We start from the raw sequence: 23,477 nt of genomic DNA, 5'->3' as shown, positions 1-23,477 counted from the left end.
AGGATAGAGATCTTGTCGCTGAGGAGGACTTTGCCGTCTGAGCTGCGCTGCGGGCTTTGGACTTGGGGTAAGGGGCCGAACACAGCCTTTAGAGCCTCGTAGAAACCCCTGAAGTCGCCAATGTCCGCGCTGAGCTGGGTTTGCTTGGCGAGGCTAGTCCACCACTCATTTTGGATCTCCCGGAGTTTGCGCTGAAGATGGCTGCATGCACGACGGAAGGCTTGTTTCTTGTCTGGACAGGACGGCTTTGTAAGGTGAGCCTGGTGGGCAGCTCGCTTCTTTGCTAGGATTCTCCTAAATAGAATAATACCTAGTGTCGCCGAGAATATTCTCCCAGAATCACAGTGCGGCTTTCACGCAAACAGAGGAACTACTGACATGGTCTTTGCCCTCAGACAGCTCCAAGAAAAGTGCAGAGAACAAAACAAAGGACTTTACATCTCCTTTGTTGACCTCACCAAAGCCTTCGACACTGTGAGCAGGAAAGGGCTTTGGCAAATACTAGAGCGCATCGGATGCCCCCCAAAGTTCCTCAACATGGTTATCCAACTGCACGAAAACCAACAAGGTCGGGTCAGATACAGCAATGAGCTCTCTGAACCCTTCTCCATTAACAATGGCGTGAAGCAAGGCTGTGTTCTCGCACCAACCCACTTTTCAATCTTCTTCAACATGATGCCGAACCAAGCCATGAAAGACCTCAACAATGAAGACGCTGTTTACATCCGGTACCGCACAGATGGCAGTCTCTTCAATCTGAGACGCCTGCAAGCTCACACCAAGACACAAGAGCAACTTGTCCGTGAACTACTCTTTGCAGACGATGCCGCTTTAGTTGCCCATTCAGAGCCAGCTCTTCAGCGCTTGACGTCCTGATTTGCGCAAACTGCCAAAATGTTTGGCCTGGAAGTCAGCCTGAAGAAAACTGAGGCCCTCCATCAGCCAGCTCCCCACCATGACTACCAGCCCCCCTACATCTCCATCGGGCACACAAAACTCAATACAGTCAACCAGTTTACCTATCTCGACTGCACCATTTCATCAGATGCAAGGATCGACAACGAGATAGACAACAGACTCGCCAAGGCAAATAGCGCCTTTGGAAGACTACACAAAAGAGTCTGGAAAAACAACCAACTGAAAAACCTCACAAAGATAAACGTATACAGAGCCGTTGTCATACCCACACTCCTGTTCGGCTCCGAATCATGGGTCCTCTACCGGCATCACCTACGGCTCCTAGAACGCTTCCACCAGCGTTGTCTCCGCTTCATCCTCAACATTCATTGGAGCGCCTTCATCCCTAACATCAAAGTACTCGAGATGGCAGAGGCCGACAGCATCGAGTCCACGCTGCTGAAGATCCAGCTGCGCTGGGTGGGTCACGTCTCCAGAATGGAGGACCATCGCCTTCCCAAGATCGTGTTATATGGCGAGCTCTCCACTGGCCACCGTGACAGAGGTGCACCAAAGAAGAGGTACAAGGACTACCTAAAGAAATCTCTTGGTGCCTGCCACATTGACCACCGCCAGTGGGCTGATATCGCCTCAAACCATGCATCTTGGCGCCTCACAGTTCGGCGGGCAGCAACCTCCTTTGAAGAAGACCGCAGAGCCCACCTCACTGACAAAAGACAAAGGAAGAAAAACCCAACACCCAACCCCAACCAACCAATTTTCCCCTGCAACCGCTGCAACAGTGTCTGCCTGTCCCGCATTGGACTTGTCAGCCACAATCGAGCCTGCAGCTGACGTGGACATTTACCCCCTCTATAAATCTTCATCCGCGAAGCCAAGCCAAAGAAAGAAAAGAGAAAGAATCAGTCTCTTGCATTAAGCCTTGAAATTCATAGCGTGTAGTGCTGGACACAGCCAAGAAAGACTCAGCCACCATATTGAAAGTCGTTAATGACTGTTTTTATTCAAATTCAGTGCGCGTCCTTTTAAGGGCAGCATGAACTCAGTCACCTCGTGCATTGTGACATCATATTCGCTGCTCCAGGCGCGCGTTGGGCAGGAGACTTGAGGCAGGGAGAAATCTCTGACAGCACCATCTTCCCATGGCTGCCCCGTTACTTGGCATTACACGCGGGGCTGGCTCACCATGAGAGAGTGTACCTCCACAACCGTTTAATTCTATGATTAGACCTGGTTCAAGGTGATAAACAAACTGTGGTGATATGGCTGTATTCACTGGCTGGCCCGCCCTTCGGGTGTCTCCCTGCCTTAGATCCTCCCTTAATCCTTTCCATGTGACCCCGGGCCATAAAGGTCAGTCCCCTCTCCTTCCTGCGCATTTTCTTAACCTAGACCCGGGCCAGCAGTCTCTTGCTCAATAAAACCTATCGTTCCCCTCAGTCTTCGGTCTGCGCCATTATTGGGGCTACTAATAGTGTCCAACAATTTATTGAGCTTGATTTTTGAACTCTTTGGTTATGGAGAAATTGCAGCGCCCCGAATGGCTGGAAGTAGACCCCCAAGTCCTGGGTGCATCAGTACTCTTCGAGCAGTGGGTGAACTGTTTTAATAATTTCCTCGATGTCACTGCGGAGATGGTCGACTCGGATGAGAAGAAGCTCAAGATGCTTCAAGCATGAGTTGGCCAGAAGGCCTATTTGACCATCCTAGGTTGTGCGACCTACACCGAGGCGATGGCTGAGCTGCGGGCACTCTATAAACCAAAGGTGAACTCAGTTTACTCCCGTTACCTGCTGGCATCCTGGAAACAGCAGCCTGGTGAGTCTGCCAAAGAATTCGTCCAGTCCTTGGTCACACTGGGAAAAGACTGTTTGGGGGATCTCACGGGCCCGGGCATGATATCACTGAACCAGTGCTTGGAAGAGTTGATCAGAGACGCCTGTGTTTCGGGTTTGAGGTCGGACTACATCCAGCAAAGACTCCTTGAGGAAGGGCCGCTCCCTCTCAAAAAGGCTATCAAACTGGTCAGAACTCTGGACTTGGCCCAGCGCCAAGCAGTGTCTATCGTAGGCAGAAGTGGGCCAACTATGTATGTTCCACCACGAGAGCCATCAGCCTGGGACTCAGAGTCAGGCATCAGCGACCCGACCACGGCTGCAATCACGCTGACTGCATCGTCGAGATGCAACTTCTGTGGGCAGGCCAAGCACACAAGGTGCCTCTGCCCTGCGAAAGGAGCGATGTGCTTGGGCTGAGGAAAGAGGGGCCACTACCAAAGGGTCTGCAGGTCCCGATCGCAGCCAGCAAGCAATGCAGCGTGCGTTCCTGAAGAACTTCCGGTGCTGACCGCATGTGCGGTGAGGGGAGTGCCATATTACTGGCCACCACTCCCAACCTCAGCCCCTCTGCCTACCGCGCCAGTGACATCACTTCTGATGGCCTTGACTCCACTTCTGACTTTTTCTTCATCCGATGCTACATGGTCAACATGGAGGTCACCATCTTGGGCAGGCCTCCCCACCGACAACGATGATGAAGGAATGCCACTCCTCGCTTCAGTGACACTGAATCAAGCCGGTCCTCACCCGATCTCAAACTCAATGATGCAGATTGAGGTAAATGAACATAAAATTAACTGTCTTTTTGATAGCGGCAGTACGGAAAGCTTCGTACACCCCGATGTGATCCAGAGATTCTCACTCCTGGTCTGACCCACGACCAGGATGGTTTTAATGGCGGCTAGGGACCAACAGATGAGTATCTGGGGGTATTGTGTAGTATCGCTGATGGTGGGGGGGTTAATGTTATAATGACTTTGTGTTATTAATCATGCCCTACCTCTGCGCGTCGATCCTCCTAGGCCTTGACTTTCAGAGTCAGTTTAGGAGCATGACGATGGCGTTTGGAAGCCCCCAACCACCATTGACCATTCACAGCCCTCAGCATTTGGGTGATCATCCCCAACTGGATAGTCGGCCCCCGTTACCATCCTGTGGCCCCAGTTCCCAATCTCCGTCACCGTCCACCGGCATTGGCACTCAATCCTCAGCGATGTCCAGTGAGCCTGGCACTCGGTCCCCAGCTACAACCTGTGGCCTCACCACCCTGTGGCCTCACCACCTTGAGGGTGCCCCCTCTGTTGCTGTTCGTGAACCTCACCCCAGATTGCAAACCCATCGCCACCAAAATTCGGCACTATAGCTCGGAGGATATGCAATTTATCAGGGCTGAGGTTCAGCGACTCCTGGCGGAGGAGATCATAGCCCTGAGCACCAATCCCTGGAGAGCACAGGTCCTCATGGACAGAGGGGTGGGCAAGCCCTGGATGGTAATTGACTATAGTCAAACCATCAACCGCTTCACCCAGCTGGATGCGTACCTGCTCCCCCATCTAGCCGACTTGGTCAATAAGGTCACCAAATACAGGATTTCTTTGTCTGTTGACCTCAAGTCGGCTCACCACTAACTCCCCCTCCATCCTAGTGATCGAATCTATGCCTGATTCGAAGCTGACATGAAACTCTTCCACTTCTTGAGGGTGCCCTTTGGTGTTACTAACAGTGTTTCTGCCTTCCAGAGAGTGATGGACCGGATGGTGGAGGAACACGGGTTGATGGCAACATTCCACTACCTCGACAATGTCTCCATCTGTGGCCATAATCAGCAGGGCCACGATGCAAACCTTGCAAAGTTCTTGCATACGGCCAAGTTATTTAACTTGATGTACAACAAGGACAAGTGTGTGTTCAACACTGGCCCTTCTTGGATGCATCGAGGCACATGGTGTCATTGCTCCCGACCCTGACCACATGTGACCACTTCTGGGACACTGTCCAGTACACCCTGAAAATGCTGAAAAGATGCCTAGGGCTGTTCTCATACTATGCACAGTTGGTGCCCAACTACGCCGATCAGGTCCTACCCCTAATTCAGGGAACCATTTTTCCACTATCGCCAGGGACCCAAGCTGCTTTCAATCAGATTTGAGGAGACATCGCTAAGGCCACGATGCATGCCGTGGATGAGTCCGTTCCCTTCCAGGTAGAAAGCGAAGCCCCAAACTTCGCACTGGCCGCTACATTAAACCAGGCAGGCAGGCCGGTAGCATTTTTTTTCCTGCACCCTTCACAGTCCTGAACTCTGGCTCTCCTCCATCGAGAAGGAGGCGCAAGCGATCGTTGAGGCGGTGCGCCACTGGCAACACTATCTAGCTGGTAAAAGATTTACCTTGTTGACTGATCAGAGGACAGTGTCCTTCATGTTCAGTGCCAAACAACGGGGTAACATCAAAAATGACAAGATTCTGAGGTGGAGGATTGAGTTATCCACCTACAATTATGACATATTGTATTGACAGGGTAAGCTCAATCCAGATGCCCTATCCCGAGGGACGTGCGCTGGAGCGCATCTTGACCATCTCCAGATCCTGCACAACAGTCTGTGCCACCCCAGAGTCACGAGTTTCTATCACTTTATCAGGTCAAGGAACCTCCCCTACTCCGTCGAGGATGTCTGGTCCACAACCAGATGCTTCCAAATCTGCGCCGAGTGTAAGCCTCAGTTCTACCTGCCAGAAAAGGCCACCCGCCCTTTCGAATGACTTAGTGTTGATTTCAAGGGCCCTCTCCTGACCACAAATAGGAACGCCTACTTCCTGATGGTGGTGGATGAATTTTCCAGGTTCTCCTTTGCAATTCTCTGCCCGGATATGACCTCAGCCACAGTCATCAAGGCCCTGAGCTGGATCTTCACTTTGTTCGTGTACGCCGACTATATTCATAGTGACCGAGGCACCTCGTTCATAAGTGAGGAGCTGCATCAGTACTTCCTGACCAGAGGCATAGCCATCAGCAGGACCACCAGCTATAACCCTAGAGGTAATGGCCAGGTGGAAAGGGAGAATGGCACCTTCTGGAAGGCGGTGTTTCTGGCCCTTAGGTCCAAACATTTACCAGTGTACCGCTGGCAGGTCATTCTGCCTGAAGCCCTCCTTGCCATCCAGTCGTTACTCTGCACTGCTACTGACACAACCCTGCATGAATGCCTCTTTGCTTTCCCTAGGAGGTCGGCAAATGTTTCTTCCATCACTCCCTGGCTGATATCCCCAGGGCCGGTTCTTCTTTGGAGGCACGTCAGAGGCCATAAGATGGATCCACTGGTTGAAGTGGTACACCTCATATATGCCAACCCCCAGTACGCATTTGTGAGGTACCTAGTCGGTCACGAGGACACTGTGCCAATATGAGACCTAGCAAGGGCCGGAGACCCCATGACTGCCTTGCCGGCTGCCGACCATGCCACAGACTCAATGGTGCCACATCCAAGCACAGCTCTGGAGTCCGAGCCGCCTGCTCTGCATTATGGCAGTGGTTCTCTTATACCACTGCCATAATGTTATGTCTCTGTGTTACTTGGAAGGCTTCTTAAATACCTTAGATTCAAATAACAAAAAATACTTCACTTACTGATGTCTTCCACCATCTCAGGAAACTGTTCACACAAACTCTATACATATACATGCACCCCACAGTGGTGCACTAGAGTTACTACTGGGAGGAGGGTGTATTCTTATGCAGTTACAAAATAGTTCACATTATATTGACTATATAACAACAGTCCCTTTAAAACATTGTGATTTGAAGCATACTATATTCATTCATGCATTTTTAAAAAAAGACTGAAATTTTAGTTCGTTAAAATCCTATGATATAATGAACAATAATCAATTATTCTGAAGACTCACTAACAATTATCTTAAAAAATGCTTCCTCTCTGGTTTTCAATAGATGGAAATGAGATGCAGATTTTGGGAAGTCATTCAGATCCAGAAAAGCTTCCTGAAGAATAGAATGTGGAAGAAACATACCAGCCATGGAAGTATTGCACTGTTATGTAAAAAACCATTTGGATATGAATAAGTAATTCTTATTATAACAATTGCTCTGAACATTCACAATGCTATGAAATTAAAGATCTTAATCACATACTGTACATTGCAGATTGTCCATGGCTCACTACTGATGAACTTGAATCACAAATAGAGAAAATATTAATATAAAACGGTCCTGGTCAGCTCACAGAAGGTTTTAATTATTTTGTTGACAGTCTAGGTTTAGGACTCTTTAAATCAGTGTGCAAAAAGCTCTGATTGAAATTGAATTGGGAAAGACTAAGGGCATAGTATCCAGGAAGATTTCCATTGACAGGTGATGCAGACAGGTTGTATAATTATGACCGAATTGAATTCTGCATTCATGGATATATTTTCATAACGTTTTCCTCTGAGTTTGGTTATTCCATAACAATTAAAAGCAGATCAATTTTCTCTTTGCTCATGTGTTTTTAAGTGCTTCAGTGGAATAGTTAATATTTTATTTATTTAATTCTGTTGAACACAAGTATTTTATTAAAGAAATACAAGATATGCAGATACAAGTTTACATTTGGCAATGGATGAGGTTGAGGACATACCAGCCTGTGGCAGTATGGTGAGTGGAATTAAAATGGCTATCAACCAGGAGATCCACCTGGCCTTTGATGACAGAGTACAGGCGAACAGCAAAGCATTTGGTCTCACCACTATAGATGAGGCCTGCTCGCTCTCCCATTCCAGCTGTTCCTCCCATCCTCTCCAATACACTGCTTTGTTCATTTCTGGCTTACAAGCAGGATGAGTTACAAACATCTCTCGGGAATGGAATTCTATCACAACCAAGGACTTAGTTCACCACCATGATGATGTTCTTAGTAGACTATCATTTACTTTTCATAAATACATTTTCCTTGATAGCTTTATTGGAGATGTAACTAATGCTGCATTTTGTTTAAAGAAAATAAATTACATTGTTTTAGCAGTAGATTTACAGTATACAGTATAGTTCTTGTCAATTCTAATAATGTTGTGTCTTTAAATACTCAGTTAGGCATCATTAAATTATCACCTTTCGCTTCCTCTTGCAAACGTAAAACCATTTCTTCAACTTCATCCCTTGGTTGCTCCTTTGGAGGAATAATGCCAAAACTTCGCAATACATCATTCCATTCAGTATCTTCATTGGGATCCTCGAGGAAAGGAAAATCCTGATTTGTACTTCAATTTAGCAACAAGTTCTTGGAATTTTTTTTAATATCTTTGCAAAAAGACAATATAGAAAGAACATTTATAAATGCCAAGAACAAATATGTGAATTATGAGCAGAAGTAGGCCACTCAACCTCTCAAGCCTGTTCAGCCATTGAATATGCTCCACAGACCCGCCTAACGGCAGTAATGTTTCACCCCTTGCTTAACAAAATAATTTCTATGCCTGTCTTACAATATGCAAGGACATTACTTCCTTTGTCCTTCAAGGAATAATGTTCCAAAGACTCACAGTCCTCTGATAGAGAGAAAAAAAAATCTCCTCTCTAACTTAAACATGCAATTATTTATTTAATTAGTTCTATGTTCTCCCACCAAAGAAAATATCCTTTCTACTCTCACATCTCTTCTCTCATTTCCAAATTCCAGTAGAAACAAGCCAAATCTATTCAAACTTTTCCCAGAAGACTACCTCTCATTCCAGGTATCAGTCTCGTAAATCTTCTCTGAAATGCTTTCAACTTCTTATCATCCTGAAAGGAGGAGCCTGATACTGAACATAGTACTTGGAGATGATATCACTTGTGCCTACACAAAAGTGCTGGAGAAATTCATCAGGTCACACACCATCCATAGGGAGTAAAGGGCAATCAACAGATCAGGCCTGAGCCCTTCCTCAGGAATGGCATTCTCTATGAAGGGCTCAGGCCCAATACATTGATTGTCTTTTACTTCCTATGAATGCTGCTTGACCTGCAGTTTCTCTAGCACTTTTATGTGCTGCACTAGACTCCAGAATCTGCAGACTTTCTCGTCTATCATCAGCCTCCAATTCAGTTAGACACCAATAATCTAACACTTCTGAAACTTTGGTGGCTGGCAGATTTTCCAGATTTTTGGATACTACTTTTATTAATATGGCAAATCTCCAATAATCAAGCATTTGATTGATCAAAAATCCTGATGGTTTGCCATGTGGCTCACCCATTGTTCCAGAGTATGACTAGACTTTTCTGAGCTATAGAATACTAGTGTGCAGCCAGAGATCAGGAGGGCAACTGAGAGAGGGCTTCAGACTATGCAGCAGGAGTACAGCTTGATGAGTGGCCAGAACCAGGTTTAGCAACTTCGGTCAGGAATGTGGGTCAGTTTGTGATTTGGCAGAGGATACAGAGTAAGTTTATATTTCCCATTCACTTTAAATTCACTGGGTTCATAGTTAAATTTTACTATATTGCTGAGCAGTCAATAAATAAAAACTGAAATAAATGTGTGTTTGGATATTAATTGGAGTAACATCCAATAATCTGGAAAATCTTTTAGTCCAACATTACCAAAGGGCAAAGTGTGCCAGATTATCAGAATTTTACTGTAGCTGATGAACCATCTCCTGACTTGTAAATTCATTTTCCCGAGCAATACATTCTGACATTCTGTTGGCTTTCCTAAGAATTTTTATTCCATACTGGCCATTTACAACTTGTACATTAGGACATCCTGATACTTCTGTGTTGAAGATCTTTGAGTCATTCACCATTTAAATAACATTTTTTTAAATTTATCATGGCAAAATAGATGATTTCACATAGTCCCATTCTATACTAGGCCAGAGGGCATTTGCTAAGGTCGAGCATCATAAACAGACCAGGCAGGATACGGACCCCGAAGAACTGCAGGGAAGCAGTTTGGTTGAGCTAGTGGAGTTGTTCTAGTGAACCGGTGCAGACTTGAAAGGTCGACATGGCCTGTTTCCGCTCCGTAAATGGTTATATGGTTATATGGTTATATTCCATGTGACAGATCTTTTCCCAATCACTTACCCCTATCTAAATCTCTTTGCAGCCTCCATATGTCCACTTCCTACTTACTTCCCATCTACTTTGATTTCATCAGGAAGCTTAGCAAGCACAGCCTCGTGGCATTGATCCAAACCATTTATATAAATTGTAAAGTGTTGTCTCCTACCTAGAACTAAACCTATGGCACACTGCGCTCTGTCGCTTCCCTGTTTGTCAGTTAATCTTCTATCCACACCAATATGTTACTTCCTAAACCATTAGCTCATGGCAACGTACATCTTTGTAGCAGCGAACTGACCCCATCTGTCACGCACAGTCAGCGGGGCAACCGCAGCAAAAATGGTGTCATGGGACAACCTCTTCTGGTCCAGACAAGAAGGGCACATTCACTCTCGCGTCATCGTGACACAAGTGCCAGAACCCAGGGGGCGAGACTGGAGATGGGCTTAAAGACTGCAGCGCGGAATTCAAATCAAAGCAGTTGTGATATTTGAGTTCTCAGCGTGTTGCCTCAGTCTTTTCGCTGCCCTCACTCACAACCTGCTACAGTGGTGACCCTGACGAGTTTACACATCCTGAAGACTCGACATAATGGAACCCGCAGCCATAGGTGCCGTCACATTGAAGCTGCCAACATTCTGGACAAACAGGTCCTGCACTTGGTTTGGCAAAGCAGAGGCCCAGTTCCAGATCAAACAGATAACCTCAGATTCAACGAGATACTTCTACATCATTAGCTCGCTCGAACAGGAAGCCGCCTCATGAGTTGATGACCTCATCCAGGCACAGCCAGAGGATGGTAAGTACGTGGCTCTTAAAAACCTCCTCATTAGCACATAAGGCCTCTCATGACATGAGATAGCCGTCAGGCTCCTTCACTTGGATGGCCTAGGTGACAGGACACCCCTGCTTACACTGGTAGAAAGGCACAAGCCATGCCTCATGTTCGAGCAGGTGCTCTTCAAGCAGACGCCCAAAGACATCAAACTCCTGTTGGCCGTTGTGGATTTCAGCAACCCGCACAAGGCTGCGGCGCGAGTGGATGTTCTCTACTGTTCCAAGCATGAAGCCATAGACTTTGTCAACCACGTTACGTGGCTGCCGCCAAGGACAAAGCCAAATTCCCGTCCACCAAATAGCCTTCTCCATTGTCTGGGACAGGATCTCAGGCCGCAGGTTCCTCGTTGACACGGGGACCAAGTTAAGTGTCACACCCACTATGCACATGAGGCACCATGGCCCATGCCTGCGCGCTGCCAACAAAACCGCCATGAGAACCTTTAGCAAGAGGTGAATTCCTGTACATTTCGGTGACACCACCTTCATTTGGTCCTTCACAATGGGTTCAGTGGACAAACCTCAGCGGGCACATTCCCTACTACTGGACCTTGAGGGCAGACATGCTGAGACTTTCCAGACCATGCCCCTCGGCATGTCCAATGAACCGTCAACCCAACTCACTTCCGTGAAGACTCCAATTATCGTGTTTCTCCACCCAGACTACCCAGCTTCCCTCCCATCAAGGACGTCTTGTATGACAAAATTGATGGACCCCACATGGGCCCTTTGAGCCACCTCAGGACCCCAAAAGCTGAAGCAATTCATCCTCGAAGTGGGACTACCTCATAAATAGACCAATCCTCAAATATATCTCAATACCTGATGTCCTGTTATTCTAACAATTTATGTGGCAGCCTGGTGGGAGAAGAACTAGAGCATTAAATCTGATAGGAACTCAGCCAGCACCCCAATCCACAGATCATTCCCACGTTGGAAATTATTATCTTACAGCTTTAATGTAGAGACTGATTCAACCCTGTACAGCTCAAAATGATTGTCATCATCTACCAATTCTTCATGGGAAATTTTCTCTCACTGCATTCTGACTTCCTAGGGATTGTTTCAATTTTATAAGTGGCATTTCAAAACAAGTTGGTTTCTTTTCTTTGTGAGATCACATAGTAGATTGGACAGTATCAGCTTTAATCAAAGAAACAAAAGATTTAATATAACTATTTTGACAATGCATTGGCAGTTATAAACATTTGCCTCAAATTATGTAAAACAAAGCCAATAGAGATCAGTACAGTACATTGCTAAAGAAAGAAGCTTACACAATCAGTACAAGTGAGTTAAGTTGGCCATGTTAGCAATTTGACCATGTTTTTGAGAAATTTATGTATCCTCACAGAATAAATACAGTATAAAGAAATTAGTAAATTTTAATGCAGATCAGAGTTAATTTTTAAGTTTTGACTATACATCTTCTATAAACTGATCCTGAATGATTCTGTTTAGAATTTTTGAATACACAGGTCTATTTCAAAACATTTCTTTGCACATTGGCAAATACTCCTGGCTCGAGGAGATCCTAGATCATGTCCTAAGAGGATTTTGATTAATTGTGAAAAGGGATGCAAACTTCATATTTAATTTAGAATTATCCAACATTTCTGAACTAACAAATTATTGCAGATATGTATACATGTTGAATGTTATCCATAAGCATTGAGAAAAAAAGATATTCTAAGTAAGAAGATATATATTTATGCATTTTCTTTACTGCTTGCTGAAATATAATTTATCCAGAGAATGGCTTTTCAATGACTACTTCTGATCAAGTATTTGAAATGTTGATGTGTTTTAAAAATATATTCCATTTTTTCATACCAAGCACACTCAACATCAAATAATATTGGCTCAAGTGACCTTTCTCAGGTTAGGTGCAGATCAAAGTTCAATACACATTCCCAATACCATCAACGATTGAGATTAAAATGAACTATTTCTACTCTGCTTTGAAGGGTTCTTAAAATACAGGTAAAATGAAATGCCAATGACAGAGAATCGATCAGTCCCTGTTAGAAGCAGCAGCATGTTGAGGGGCAGAAGCTTAATGTTGGGCGGGAGGAGACCAACGGCGTGCACAGTTGGTTGAGTCTCAGTACTTATAAAGATCATTTGGAAAGCATAGTGGAAAACCTCATTGTCCAGGTAAGAGGAAAGCTAGAATCTCGTAGTTAATTTTTGAGACCAGATCTCTTACTCATGAGTTCATGAGGAAAGTAGTTAAAGAATAAACATCTATTTTTGTTCCCAACTACTTCACATAAAAACATACTTCAAATCAGAAAATGCTGAAAATTACTGTTTGTCTTGCAGATTTATGCCATCTGGAGGGTTTTTTTTTGCCCTTTTTTCTTCTCAACCTCTTCATGCTGGATGGACGAACTAGAAAAGCCACATCACAGCCCAACACGTTTTAATCAGGAGCCTGTCATTAGATGCTGATCTGCATACTTCAAAATCCCTACTGGATACTACTTTGTCTGCTCAGAAGATGGTGGCACCTTTGGTAGGAGCAGCAGGCAACTGTAACAGCTCACTCTACCCCGTCCCATTTTGTTATAAATGGAGGTTAAAATGACCTCTTCCTGCTCCACAAAAGCAACTCCAGTCAATTTACATTTATTGTTTTGTGTACCAGGGAACAGTGAAAAGGATGGTTGTGCTTGCTATTCAGCAAGTTAATCCATACACAAGAACAGCAGAATAAATAAATAGAGCATAGTTATAGTGAAAGATCAGTTTGAATAGAGTAAGGTTGTGAGTGTGAGGTTTGTTCAGTAATCTGATAGAAATGGAAAATAAACTCATTTTGAATCTGGTGACACATGACTTCAAACCTAGGGGAGTGCGGGCAGAAGGGATAAGTCCATTGGTCCATTGGCTGCTTTTCTCAGGCATCGGAGGTGTAGATGGAGTCAATGGAGGGAAGATAAGTTTGTGTGATATTCCTTATAGTTTTGGATGCAGCAGCTCCTGTTCCACGCAGTGATACATCTCAACAGAATACTCTCGATAGTGCATCTGTAATAGTTGTTGAGGGATGCCAAGGATATGCCTGAGAAAGCAGAGGGTTTGGTTCATCTTCTTGGCTATTGGATCAATGTGATTGGTCCAGGATAGGACACTGGGGATATTTAATCCTAAGAACTTAAAACTGCTTACTATCTGCAGCACAGACAGGAGAGCAAGCTCTTTTCCTCTTCCTGAAGTTTATGACTAGCTCCTTAGTCTTGCTCACATTGAGGAAGAAGTTGTTGTCTTGACACTAACCCACTAGACTTCCTATATCCTTTCTGTATTCAGTCTTGTTGCTGTTAGAGCAACAGTAGTGTCATCTGAGAACTTACAGAGTTTGGGCTCTGTGCAATCTTGGTAATGACACATCTGAAATTTCTCAATTATTTAGCAATTCAATGTTACACTCATCCTGCTCTCTGGCAGAGGAACCAAATTCATTCAATTTAGAATGCATACTAGCCTCAGTGAAATTCAAGCCCAGGTTGATAGACCAAAGAAAAGTGTTCTTTTTCAATGCTTCTGACTAGATTTTAGTAAATCTAAAACATTTTGTTACCTGCATGGTTTCTTCTTTTCTTTCCTCCTGAAAGATTCATGCACAGTGAAAAATTAAGTAGGACCTTGATGACTGATATTTCTTTCAGCTATAATCAGAAATACTCTTTAAAGAAATCCAAAATCAGAAGAAAAATCAGACTTGAAATGATTTCAGGAGAGCCACTGAATCCTTATCATCAATAGTAATGTTGCCAGGTAACTGGCTAACAACTGTAAATAAATAAGATACATCACAATAAAACAATAGTTCAACCATAGAACTTTGAAAACATGACAATCCAAGTCTGAATTTATACATTCAGTGACGGCAATAATGTTTTGTGTTGTTTCCACTGTTAATGATGAAACGATCCCTCTGAATAATAATCGACCAAAAGTCAGCCAACAGTAGATAACATCCTACAATTGAGGAGGAGGCAATGTTCACCATGACTATGTCTGTTGTTTTGAAAGAGCTATTCTTTTTTTTTATCCTTCTGACAGATTCTTGGAATTATTTCTAGTATTGTCAAACCAGTATTGTGTTTTCCTTTTACATGAGATCAGAATGTGATGATCTCGCAGCAGATTGGATAGTATCATAGCAATGAGTTGGTATTTACAAATATTTTTCTCCAAATTTGCAAAGCTCATACTATGTAAAATTAAGCCAATATAGTTCAGTACAATGTACTGGTAAGAAAGAAGCAGATTCAAAGAGTGTAAAGTTGGCAGTGTTGGCAATTTGACCAGGTTGGTGAGAAATTTATGTTCCCTCACAGATAAAGAAATGAGCAAATGCTATCATTCTTTACTGTTTACTGTATGTAGTAAATGTGATAATGCAGTGAACAGTATATGCAGCTGATGCTTTAACTGAAAATTTTATAATGGGAGTTAATTTGGAATGTGTTTCAAAACTAATACAGAAATCACAATATGAGATTTAGCCAAGCCTGTTTGGCCTGGTTAACATAAATTAGTTCTCTCCACTTGAGGTAATCATTTTAATATTAAACCAATGCTATCCAATATGTAGCTTTCCTTACTACATCAATGCTTATATTTTCATTTATGGATTTTTCCAGTTATATTAGTTTTTACTAGTCTCTATTATTTAATGGTGGGGTGCATTATGGCAACATCAATGATGGAAGTGATTGACTGCCAACACTTGGATACACTTCTGGAGGTTGCGGTGATAGGGCTGTATCCACTGGCTGGCTTGCTCTCCAGGGGTCTCCCTGCCTTAGCTCCTCTCTTGATTCTACCCATGTGACCCCTGGCCATAGAGGTCGAGTCCCCTCTCCTTCCCGGCTCATTTTCCGACCCTGGACCCGGGCCAGCAGTCTCTTGCTCAATAAAGCCTATTGTTCCCCTCAGTCTTCTGTCTGCATCATTATTGGGCTACCGATAGCGCCCAACAATTTATTGAGCAAGATTTTGGAACTCTCCAGTTATGGAGAAATTGCTGCGCTCCAAAATATAGGAGTTGGGAGGTGATGTTGAGATTGTATAAGACGTTTGTGCGGCCTAATTTGGAGTTCTGTGTGCAGTTCTGGTCGCCTAATTATAGGAAGGATATAAACAGAGTGGAGAGAGTGCAGAGAAGGTTTACCAGAATGTTACCTGGGTTTAAGCATCTAGAGTATAGGGAGAGATTGGACAGATTAGGTCTTTATTCTTTGGAGCGTAGAAGGTTGAGAGGGGATTTGATGGAAGTATTTAAGATTATGAAAGGGATAGACAGAGTGGATGTGGATAGACTATTTCCGTTAAGAGGAGGAAAGATTAAAACAAGAGGACATGAGTTAAGAATTAAGGGGAAGAGGTTTAGAGGTAACATGAGGGGGAACTTCTTTACTCAGAGAGTGGTAGCCGTGTGGAATGAGCTTCCGGGAGAAATAGTGGCGGCGGAGTCAATTGTACTATTTAAGAAAAGGTTGGACAGGTATATGGATGAGAAGAAGATGGAGGGTTATGGGCATTGTGCAGGGAGGTGGGACTAGAGAGGGGTGTTTGGTTCGGTGCGGACTAGAAGGGCCTAATGGCCTGTTTCCGTGCTGTAATTGTTATGTTATGTTATATATTCAGTGCCAAACAACAGCGTAAAATCAAAAATAACAAGATTCTGAGGAGGAGGATTGAGTTATCCACATACAACTATGGGTAAGCTCAATGATCCCCCATACGCCCTATCCCGAGGAACGTGCACCAGTGCACATCTCATCCGTCTCCAGGTCCTGCATAACAGTTTGTGCCACCCTGGAGTAATGAGGTTGTATCACTTTATCAGGTCAAGGAACCTCCCCTTCTCCATCGAGGATGTCCAGTCCACAACCAAATGCTGCCAAATCTGCACTGAGTGTAAGCCTCAGTTCTACTGGCCAGAAAAGGCACACCTCATCAAGGCCACTCGCCCTTTCGAACGGCTCAGTGTTGATTTCAAGGGCCCCCTCCCGACCACAAATAGGAACACCTACTTCCTGATGGTGGTGGATGAATTTTCCAGGTTCCCCTTTGCAATTCCCTGGCAGGATATGAACTCATCATGGTCATTAGGACCTGAGCAGTATCTTTGCTCTGTTTGGGTACCCCGACTACATTTATAGTGACCGAGGGACCTTGTTCATAATTGAAGAGCTGCATCAGTACTTCCTGACCAGAGGCATAGCCACCAGCAGGACCACCAGCTATAATCCCAAAGGTAATGGCCAGTTGGAAAGGGAGAACAGCACCATCTGGAAGGCGGTGCTCCTGGCCCTTAAGTCCAAAGATTTGCCAGTGTCCCACTGGCAGGACGTTTTGCCTGAAGCCCTCCACGCTATCTGGTCGTTACTCTGCACCACATGAACACCTTTTGGCTTTCCCTTGGAGGTCGGTGAATGTTTCTTCCATCCCTCCCTGGCTGACATCCCCAGGGCTGGTTCTCCTTTGGAGGCACATCAGAGACCATAAGACAGATCCACTGGTTGAAGGGGTACACCTCATATATGCTAACCCCCAGTACGCATTTGTGAGGTACCCAGATGGCCATGAGGCCATACAAGACCTAACAAGGGCCGGTGACTCCGAGACTGCCTTGCAGGCTGCTGACCACGCCACGGACCCAATGGTGCCACATCCAAGCACAGCCCTGGAGTCTGACATCCAGGCTCCTAACCCTCCTGAAGATGTGGATGACCCCCCAGTACTCCAGGAGTCCACCGCCAGTGCCCCAACCCCCACAGTTCTTGCAGCGGACACTCCCCCATCGACCCCCTCTCCTGAGGAGCGCGGTACTGACACGCCATTTCCCCGGTGGTCTAGCAGACAGAGGAGGCTGCCTGTATGGCTCAACCTCTAACCGGTGGGGGGCATCCGCCAATTTGTTTGATAATTGTTAAAAGTTACTGTATTCCTCCGGGTTTTGCTGTTACCTGTGGGTTATTTTTTAAAAAGGAGGGGTGAATGTGATGATAAGGCTGGCCTGCCCTCTGGGTGTCTCCCTGCCACAACTCCTCCCTTGATCCTACCCATGTGACCCCGGGCCATAAAGGTCGAGTCCCCTCTCCTTCTCGCTCATTTTCCTAGCCTGGACCCAGGCCAGCAGTCTCTAGCTCAATATAGTCTATCGTTCTCCTCAGTCTTCTGTCTGCGTCATTATTGGGGCTACCGATAGCGTCCAACAAAGGTTATATTCAGGAACCAAGAAACCTCAAAATTTGGTTGCCATGCCCCAAGTTAAGCCACATCATATCAATGGTCAAGGCCAATGAACACATCTTCAAATATCATATTCTACTAACTGCATTAAAAGTGTTACCCATTGGTTGAGGGACCTCACATCTTCATTCATTTTGTGCCCTACCATAATCACAAATACTTAACACAACTCCACATCCATGTGTCATAGCTTGCCCACATTGCCCACGTGTCACTGCTTGCCCCCAAGCAGATTGTGCGACATTCTCTAATAACTTCCATTTCTTTGGAGGATAAATCAGCACATGACCAATACCAGTAGCAGTTAACATCTGGGAACAAGTAGAGCTACTTAAGATTAATCCTTGGATAATAGAATGCTTGGAATCATTGGACTGGCTGTTAAAGTATCAATAACCAAGGACAGTGACAGGCACTGGTGTCACTAGGGGGTATGGACCGCATTGGGAGACAACAAAATGACTGTCTATTGTGGTGGCTCGCTCATGCAACGGCAAATCAGCTTACGGAGTTGCGGGCAAGTCCGTGGCAGATCTGACTGTGAGAGCTCTGGGTGCAGGGCAAGCCCACATAAGCATCATAAAGGTCCCGGGAGTCACAAGCATTCTGTTGTTTTCTTACTGAATTTTCACTTTAACCACATGAAACTATGTAAATGTAAATACATTTAGGCTGGGCATATGATATTGTAATTTAAAGGTGTAATTTTAATTTTGCTAGTTGTTTATCTTACTACTATTGCCATTGCATTCAGTGATATAAAGGAATTACAATTTACAAGTAACACTAGTTCAAAAAACATTACTAAGGATTCTGTATGGGCTGGCATGGGAAGAGGACCATGGTGGAGGAGGGGTTGACACTATGAGATGTCACACTGGGTGACAGAAACCCTAGTAATGCCATTGGTGACAGGCTGCCAAAAGTGTCAATTTCCTCATGCTACTCCTTTTGCATTAATCTCGTATTCTTTTTTTGTCTCACAGGCTACAGACTGTGTAACCAAACAACTCTTACTTTCCCACTAGCCTCATCAAAAATCTACCCGTGTGCTTTCCTTAGTTTGCAAGAAGAGCGACACGATGTAGCCATTCGCGCAACACTACTAGAGCACCAGCAACCCATGTTCATATCCGGCACTGTTTTCTGTAAGGAGTTTGTACGTTCTCCCCATGTTTGCATGGGTTTCCCCTGGGTGCTCCTGTTTCTTCCCAACCTCAAAAAAAATGGTTCAGGGTTTGTCAGTTAATTGGTGCATTTGAGCAGCATGGGGTTGTAGACAGTAAAAGCTGGTTCTAAAATTTTAAAACATTTAAAGATATTGATAAGATGGTAAAAAATGAGCAGAGCAAAGACAGATGGAATATACTCCTGATAATTGCAAGGATATCCACTTTGGGTGGACTAACAGCAGTAAGACATGCCCAAAGAATTGTGGGCCTTGGGAAGCATTGAAGAACAGAGGGACATCAGTGCATAACCTCAAGATGTTAATGTCTGTAGTGTAGTCAACCGCTACAAAGAAACACACACACACACAAGGCATTTTCAGGTGGCCAATTGCCCCGCATGTAAAGCCGATGTTTAGGCAATATGCGGCTGTTTTGAGGTCACCTGAATGTGCAGGAGGCGCTCTTGATGGGAGCTACGCAACCCTCCTCCGAGAGGGATAATCAGCTCAGCTCAGTGGCTCCCCCAGTCACCTGAATGCAGCTGGCTGAAAGTGAATGTTAAAGGGTCAGGCTGCTGACGTGGCAGTAATGTCATCAGCCTGAGACGCCTGGCACGAATCTTGAAGCACACTGTGCAGGCAGGCTAGTGCAGATTCAGTGGTTTTGTTTAGCAGTGAAGGAAAATTATGCATTTGAACAATGGCTCCAAGAAAGGCTAGTAACTGGTCTGAAGAAGAGGTAAGACTGCTTCTAGACCATCTGACTCAGGAATCCCAGGAAAAGGAGCTAACTGGGACAGTTAGGGATGGTCCCACTTTTGAGCGGCTGTCTGGAGTGCTCGCAGCACAAGGGCACAAGCGTAGTAAAAACCAGGTGATCACGAAGCTGAAGTGCATGAGGAATAAATTCCACGTAGTCCTGGACCACGACAGGAGGAGCAGCAATGGGCGCAAGGAATGGCAGTACTTTGACCAGTGCCACACTCTCTGGGGGCCTAGCTGCTCCGCTACTACCTCGAATGTAGCCAGCGCTCTGGAGACCCCTGAATCCCCAGAGCTCATCCCTGAGGGATCTCAGGGTTCACACAGTGGCAATGGAGGACCCAGTAGACATGGATTTGGATGCCACTGAGAGAGGAAGTGCAGAGGTCACTGTCCCTGGAAGTGGCGAGGCGGCACTCTCAACAGAGAATACAGGTACAGTAGCATTGAGGTTGTGTTTATGGAGAAGCATTTAAGTCCAATGCTGATGCACTTTTCCTGTTTCCACCCACAGCCTCTGGTCCCAGATGCAAGCGCCAGCGACTGATGAAGGGGCAGGTTCTCGCGAAGGAGCTGCAGGTGATGATGTTGGCACTTGACAGGGAGGACAGTAAGAGAGACTGCCAGTGTGCAGAGGAGGCGCTGGACCATGAGAGAGTCATGCTCGCCGACCAGAGGGAGGATGAGGAAGCAACGCGCCACTCCGAAGTGGAGAAGCATGCCCAGTCGATGTCTGAATTTGTAGCTTCCCTGTGGGGTCTGAGTCCCGCAATGGACAGGCAGTCAGTCATCTTCAACAGATTGGTCACACGATTGGAGACCTCCCCATCCCTATTCCCACAATCATATGGTCAGCCTCAACCCATGTACCTGGCCCCTCCATCGCGCATGCCATTTCATTCCACACCAGTGCATCACAGTAGTGGACACTTTGGCATGACTGAGATGCTGGGGTCCGGGACAGGTTCCTCATCTTCCCCCTCCAACACTTTCATTGCTGGAATGAGGTTTGTGTCAGAATAAACATCCTTAATGCTGCTAACTCACTGTTCACTTTTGTTGTTCATGAAGCCCCTCATAAGTGCAATGTTAAGTGCGACACTTTAAGGATGGAAACATTCAGCAATGAGATGCTATGATGCCGGGTGGTTGTGTTGACTGTTTTAGTGTTTGATCTGCTGTGTTCGTGTGGAGTGGATTTGCACTGTTATTTGTCCTTTCCATTCTTTACTTCAAGTTTAAGAATGATGTGAAATGTTAACGTTGCGATATCTACCTCAGATATTTATGCAGCTTTGTGATTTCTCAAAGAACATTTTTTATAAAATTTTATTAAATTTTTGACAAGCACACAAGTCACAAGTTTCATTTTTATTCACCTGCTCATTTGCAAGAGCACATAACATGCCAGGCAGCAGGCTCATGTCACCACATTGGGTGGGGAGGGTGGAGGGGGGTACAAGTCATGGAAAATGGGGAGCTGGATAGCAGGGACATACCCTTACAGGATGGACGTGATGGCAGAATGGATGGCCTGGTGTCCATGGCCCAGCTGATCAGCACAATCTGTGCTATTGGGTGGAGGACCATCTGCTTCAACCAATGTCCACTCTGAAGGGAAGTCTTCCTTGTTAATCTCACATATATTGTGCAGTTCACAGCAGGCAAACACAACATCTGGGACTAAGGTGGTAAAGATATCTAAACGCTTGGACAGGCACCACCAGCGGCCTTTTAGATGCCCAAATGCATGTTCCACTACTATCTTTGCTGAATTAAGGGCCTTGTTAAATCTTCGCTGATCCTGATCCACTACTCGGTGCTGTGTGAACCCCTTCATCAGCCAGCTTCATAGGGGATATGCCGCATCACCCACAAGATGCGCTGGAACCTCCACTCCCTCAACATCCTTGGACACCTGCAGGCACAACGATGCAGACATGTAGTTAATTCATGCACCTGAACGTTGATACAGCAAGCGAGTGTAACATATTGAAACATGGAGCTTTGAAGGGTGAACACTCATGTCACGTGGGAAGAGGTCCTTGTCCTCAGCTTTTCTGTACAGAAGAGAGTTGGCAAGCACTCGGGCATCGTGTGTGCAGCCCAGCCACCCCACAAACACACCTAAGAAGCTGTAACATGATTGGGAATCACAGTGGAAATCACACAGTGAAGTTATAATCATTGGAAATGTGATATGATGTACATCAATAGACACTTAACTCACCAGAATCTGTGGTCAACCACCGCTTGCAGAACCACCGAGTGCCACCCTTTGTGACTGTAGTAGGCTGCAGCATCCACGCTAGGTGTGATAATGGGAATGCGTGACCCATCAATGGCACCAGCACACATTGGGAATCCCCTTTGGGTGAAGCCATCAATGGTCTCCTGGAGACGTGTTCCACTTGGCAGGGAGATGAAATGTTTACCAAGGAACTTCCTCAAGGCAGCAGTCATCTTCTGCACCACCATGCACACGGTGCTGATGCCTATTCCAAAGATGGTACTGATGGATCGATACTCACAAGGGGTGCCATACCACCACAAGGCCACAGCTAATCGAAGTCCAGGCTCCAATGGTCGCTGCAAGTCTGGTCTATGCGCCTTCAGATGAGATTCTATGAGTTCCAGCATGAAGTGAAAGGTGCCACGAGACAATCAAAAGTGTCTCTTCCACTCAGCATCATCAAATTTGGTGAGGACATTACTCCAGAACTCAGCACCCTGCGGTCGGTTCAACCTCCAGAGAGACTGATGTGTCACCATAGCTAATTGACTGACCAGCAGCATTCACCTTCGTCTGTGATGCTTACGCTCCACGTGCCTTTTAACCACTAACTGCTGTCTTCTTGCCCTCAACCTTTGCAGGAACCTTCTCCTGATTGGACCCATGCAATTGTCAGATCTCAAGGACGATTGAAGAGTTTCAACAGCACAAATAGCCTTTCCAAGGATCTGCCGTATCTCATTCTGAAGACTCAGAAATGCTGAAATCATCATCATTATGTCTCCTTCCTGCACAGGGTCTGCCATTGTCCTGTGTTCCTTCTTGTCGTGCTCAAAATGACATCACGTCAGTGGGTGGGATCACAGCTGACACTGGGCATGAACCGGAGTGTGCTCAGGGCCGCATCCTGTGCAGCTGTGTCCTCCAGGTGGCTAGTGTTGCGCTTTATATGCTCCCACCTGAACGGTAATTTAAAGGGTTGCTTCTGCTTCTTCAGGCGCATTCTTAGCGTAGAATGCACCTGAAAAACCCTACCGTGTGGCAGGTTAAGCTCACTCCTTTATTAGGGCTAGAAAGGCTGCATTTATACTGTTGAAATTCCCGCTGTTTTTGCTGATTGACAGTCAGCCATATGAATAACAATAGTGGGCAAGAACACCCATGCATATGAATGGCCTTCTTCCCCAGCCTGTTTCTGCTGAGTTAGCTGGGCAGCTTGACCATTTTAGGGCTGTTAGTCTGATCCTGCGCCAACTTCTACCTCCGCTGGTTCGTTGACCTGGAGTTGCTTTAGCGATCTCTGTCCACGTCTGCTGCCGCGCAAAGTGCCGGCTTGATCTTCGCAACTGTGGGCTGCCACATGATCCCACAAGGACCGCCGTTACAGTCTATAGTGTCCGTAGAT

General features: G+C 45.6%; 2 protein-coding genes across 5 annotated transcripts in view; one reads left to right on the top strand and one right to left on the bottom strand.

Moving 5' to 3' along the window:
* Window positions 1-14,422, bottom strand: part of LOC138757399 (phosducin-like protein 2) — a 60,586-nt gene extending 46,164 nt beyond the window's left edge. Inside the window, exons 1-2 of one of the 2 annotated variants that reach the window (XM_069924640.1) lie at window positions 14,221-14,422; window positions 7,860-7,980 (exon numbers count right to left, since the gene is read on the bottom strand). In XM_069924640.1, coding sequence (XP_069780741.1) covers window positions 7,860-7,980; window positions 14,221-14,226 — 127 coding nt within the window. In that variant the 5' untranslated portion in view covers window positions 14,227-14,422. The remainder of the gene's footprint in view (window positions 1-7,859; window positions 7,981-14,220) is intronic. The other variant, XM_069924641.1, reaches the window with a different exon arrangement.
* A 77-nt stretch (window positions 14,423-14,499) lies between these two features.
* On the top strand, window positions 14,500-21,205 carry LOC138757400 (uncharacterized). 3 transcript variants are annotated; one of them, XM_069924642.1, is made up of 4 exons: window positions 14,500-14,658; window positions 16,296-16,370; window positions 18,893-19,054; window positions 20,354-21,205. In XM_069924642.1, the coding sequence occupies exons 2-4, from the start codon at window positions 16,367-16,369 to the stop codon at window positions 20,860-20,862; spliced, it is 675 nt and encodes a 224-aa protein (XP_069780743.1). In that variant the 5' UTR covers window positions 14,500-14,658; window positions 16,296-16,366; the 3' UTR covers window positions 20,863-21,205. The 3 variants fall into 3 exon arrangements, with proteins under 3 accessions (XP_069780743.1, XP_069780745.1, XP_069780744.1); XM_069924644.1 differs by lacking the exon at window positions 16,296-16,370 and having other exon boundaries at window positions 18,893-20,274; XM_069924643.1 differs by lacking the exon at window positions 16,296-16,370 and having other exon boundaries at window positions 14,500-14,954; window positions 18,893-20,274.
* The last annotated feature ends 2,272 nt before the right edge of the window (window positions 21,206-23,477 follow it).

Source organism: Narcine bancroftii, chromosome 3, assembly GCF_036971445.1.
Source record: "Narcine bancroftii isolate sNarBan1 chromosome 3, sNarBan1.hap1, whole genome shotgun sequence".
In the NCBI taxonomy this organism is placed as follows: domain Eukaryota; kingdom Metazoa; phylum Chordata; class Chondrichthyes; order Torpediniformes; family Narcinidae; genus Narcine; species Narcine bancroftii.
Note: the sequence above shows the minus strand (reverse complement) of the source record. Positions and strands in the feature narration are given on the sequence as shown.

Excerpts from the sequence above, each read along its gene's own strand:
- LOC138757400 (XM_069924642.1), top strand. Across the intron at positions 19,055-20,353 it reads CATATCCGGCACTGTTTTCT|CCTCTGGTCCCAGATGCAAG; the intron begins GTAAGGAGTTTG and ends TTCCACCCACAG.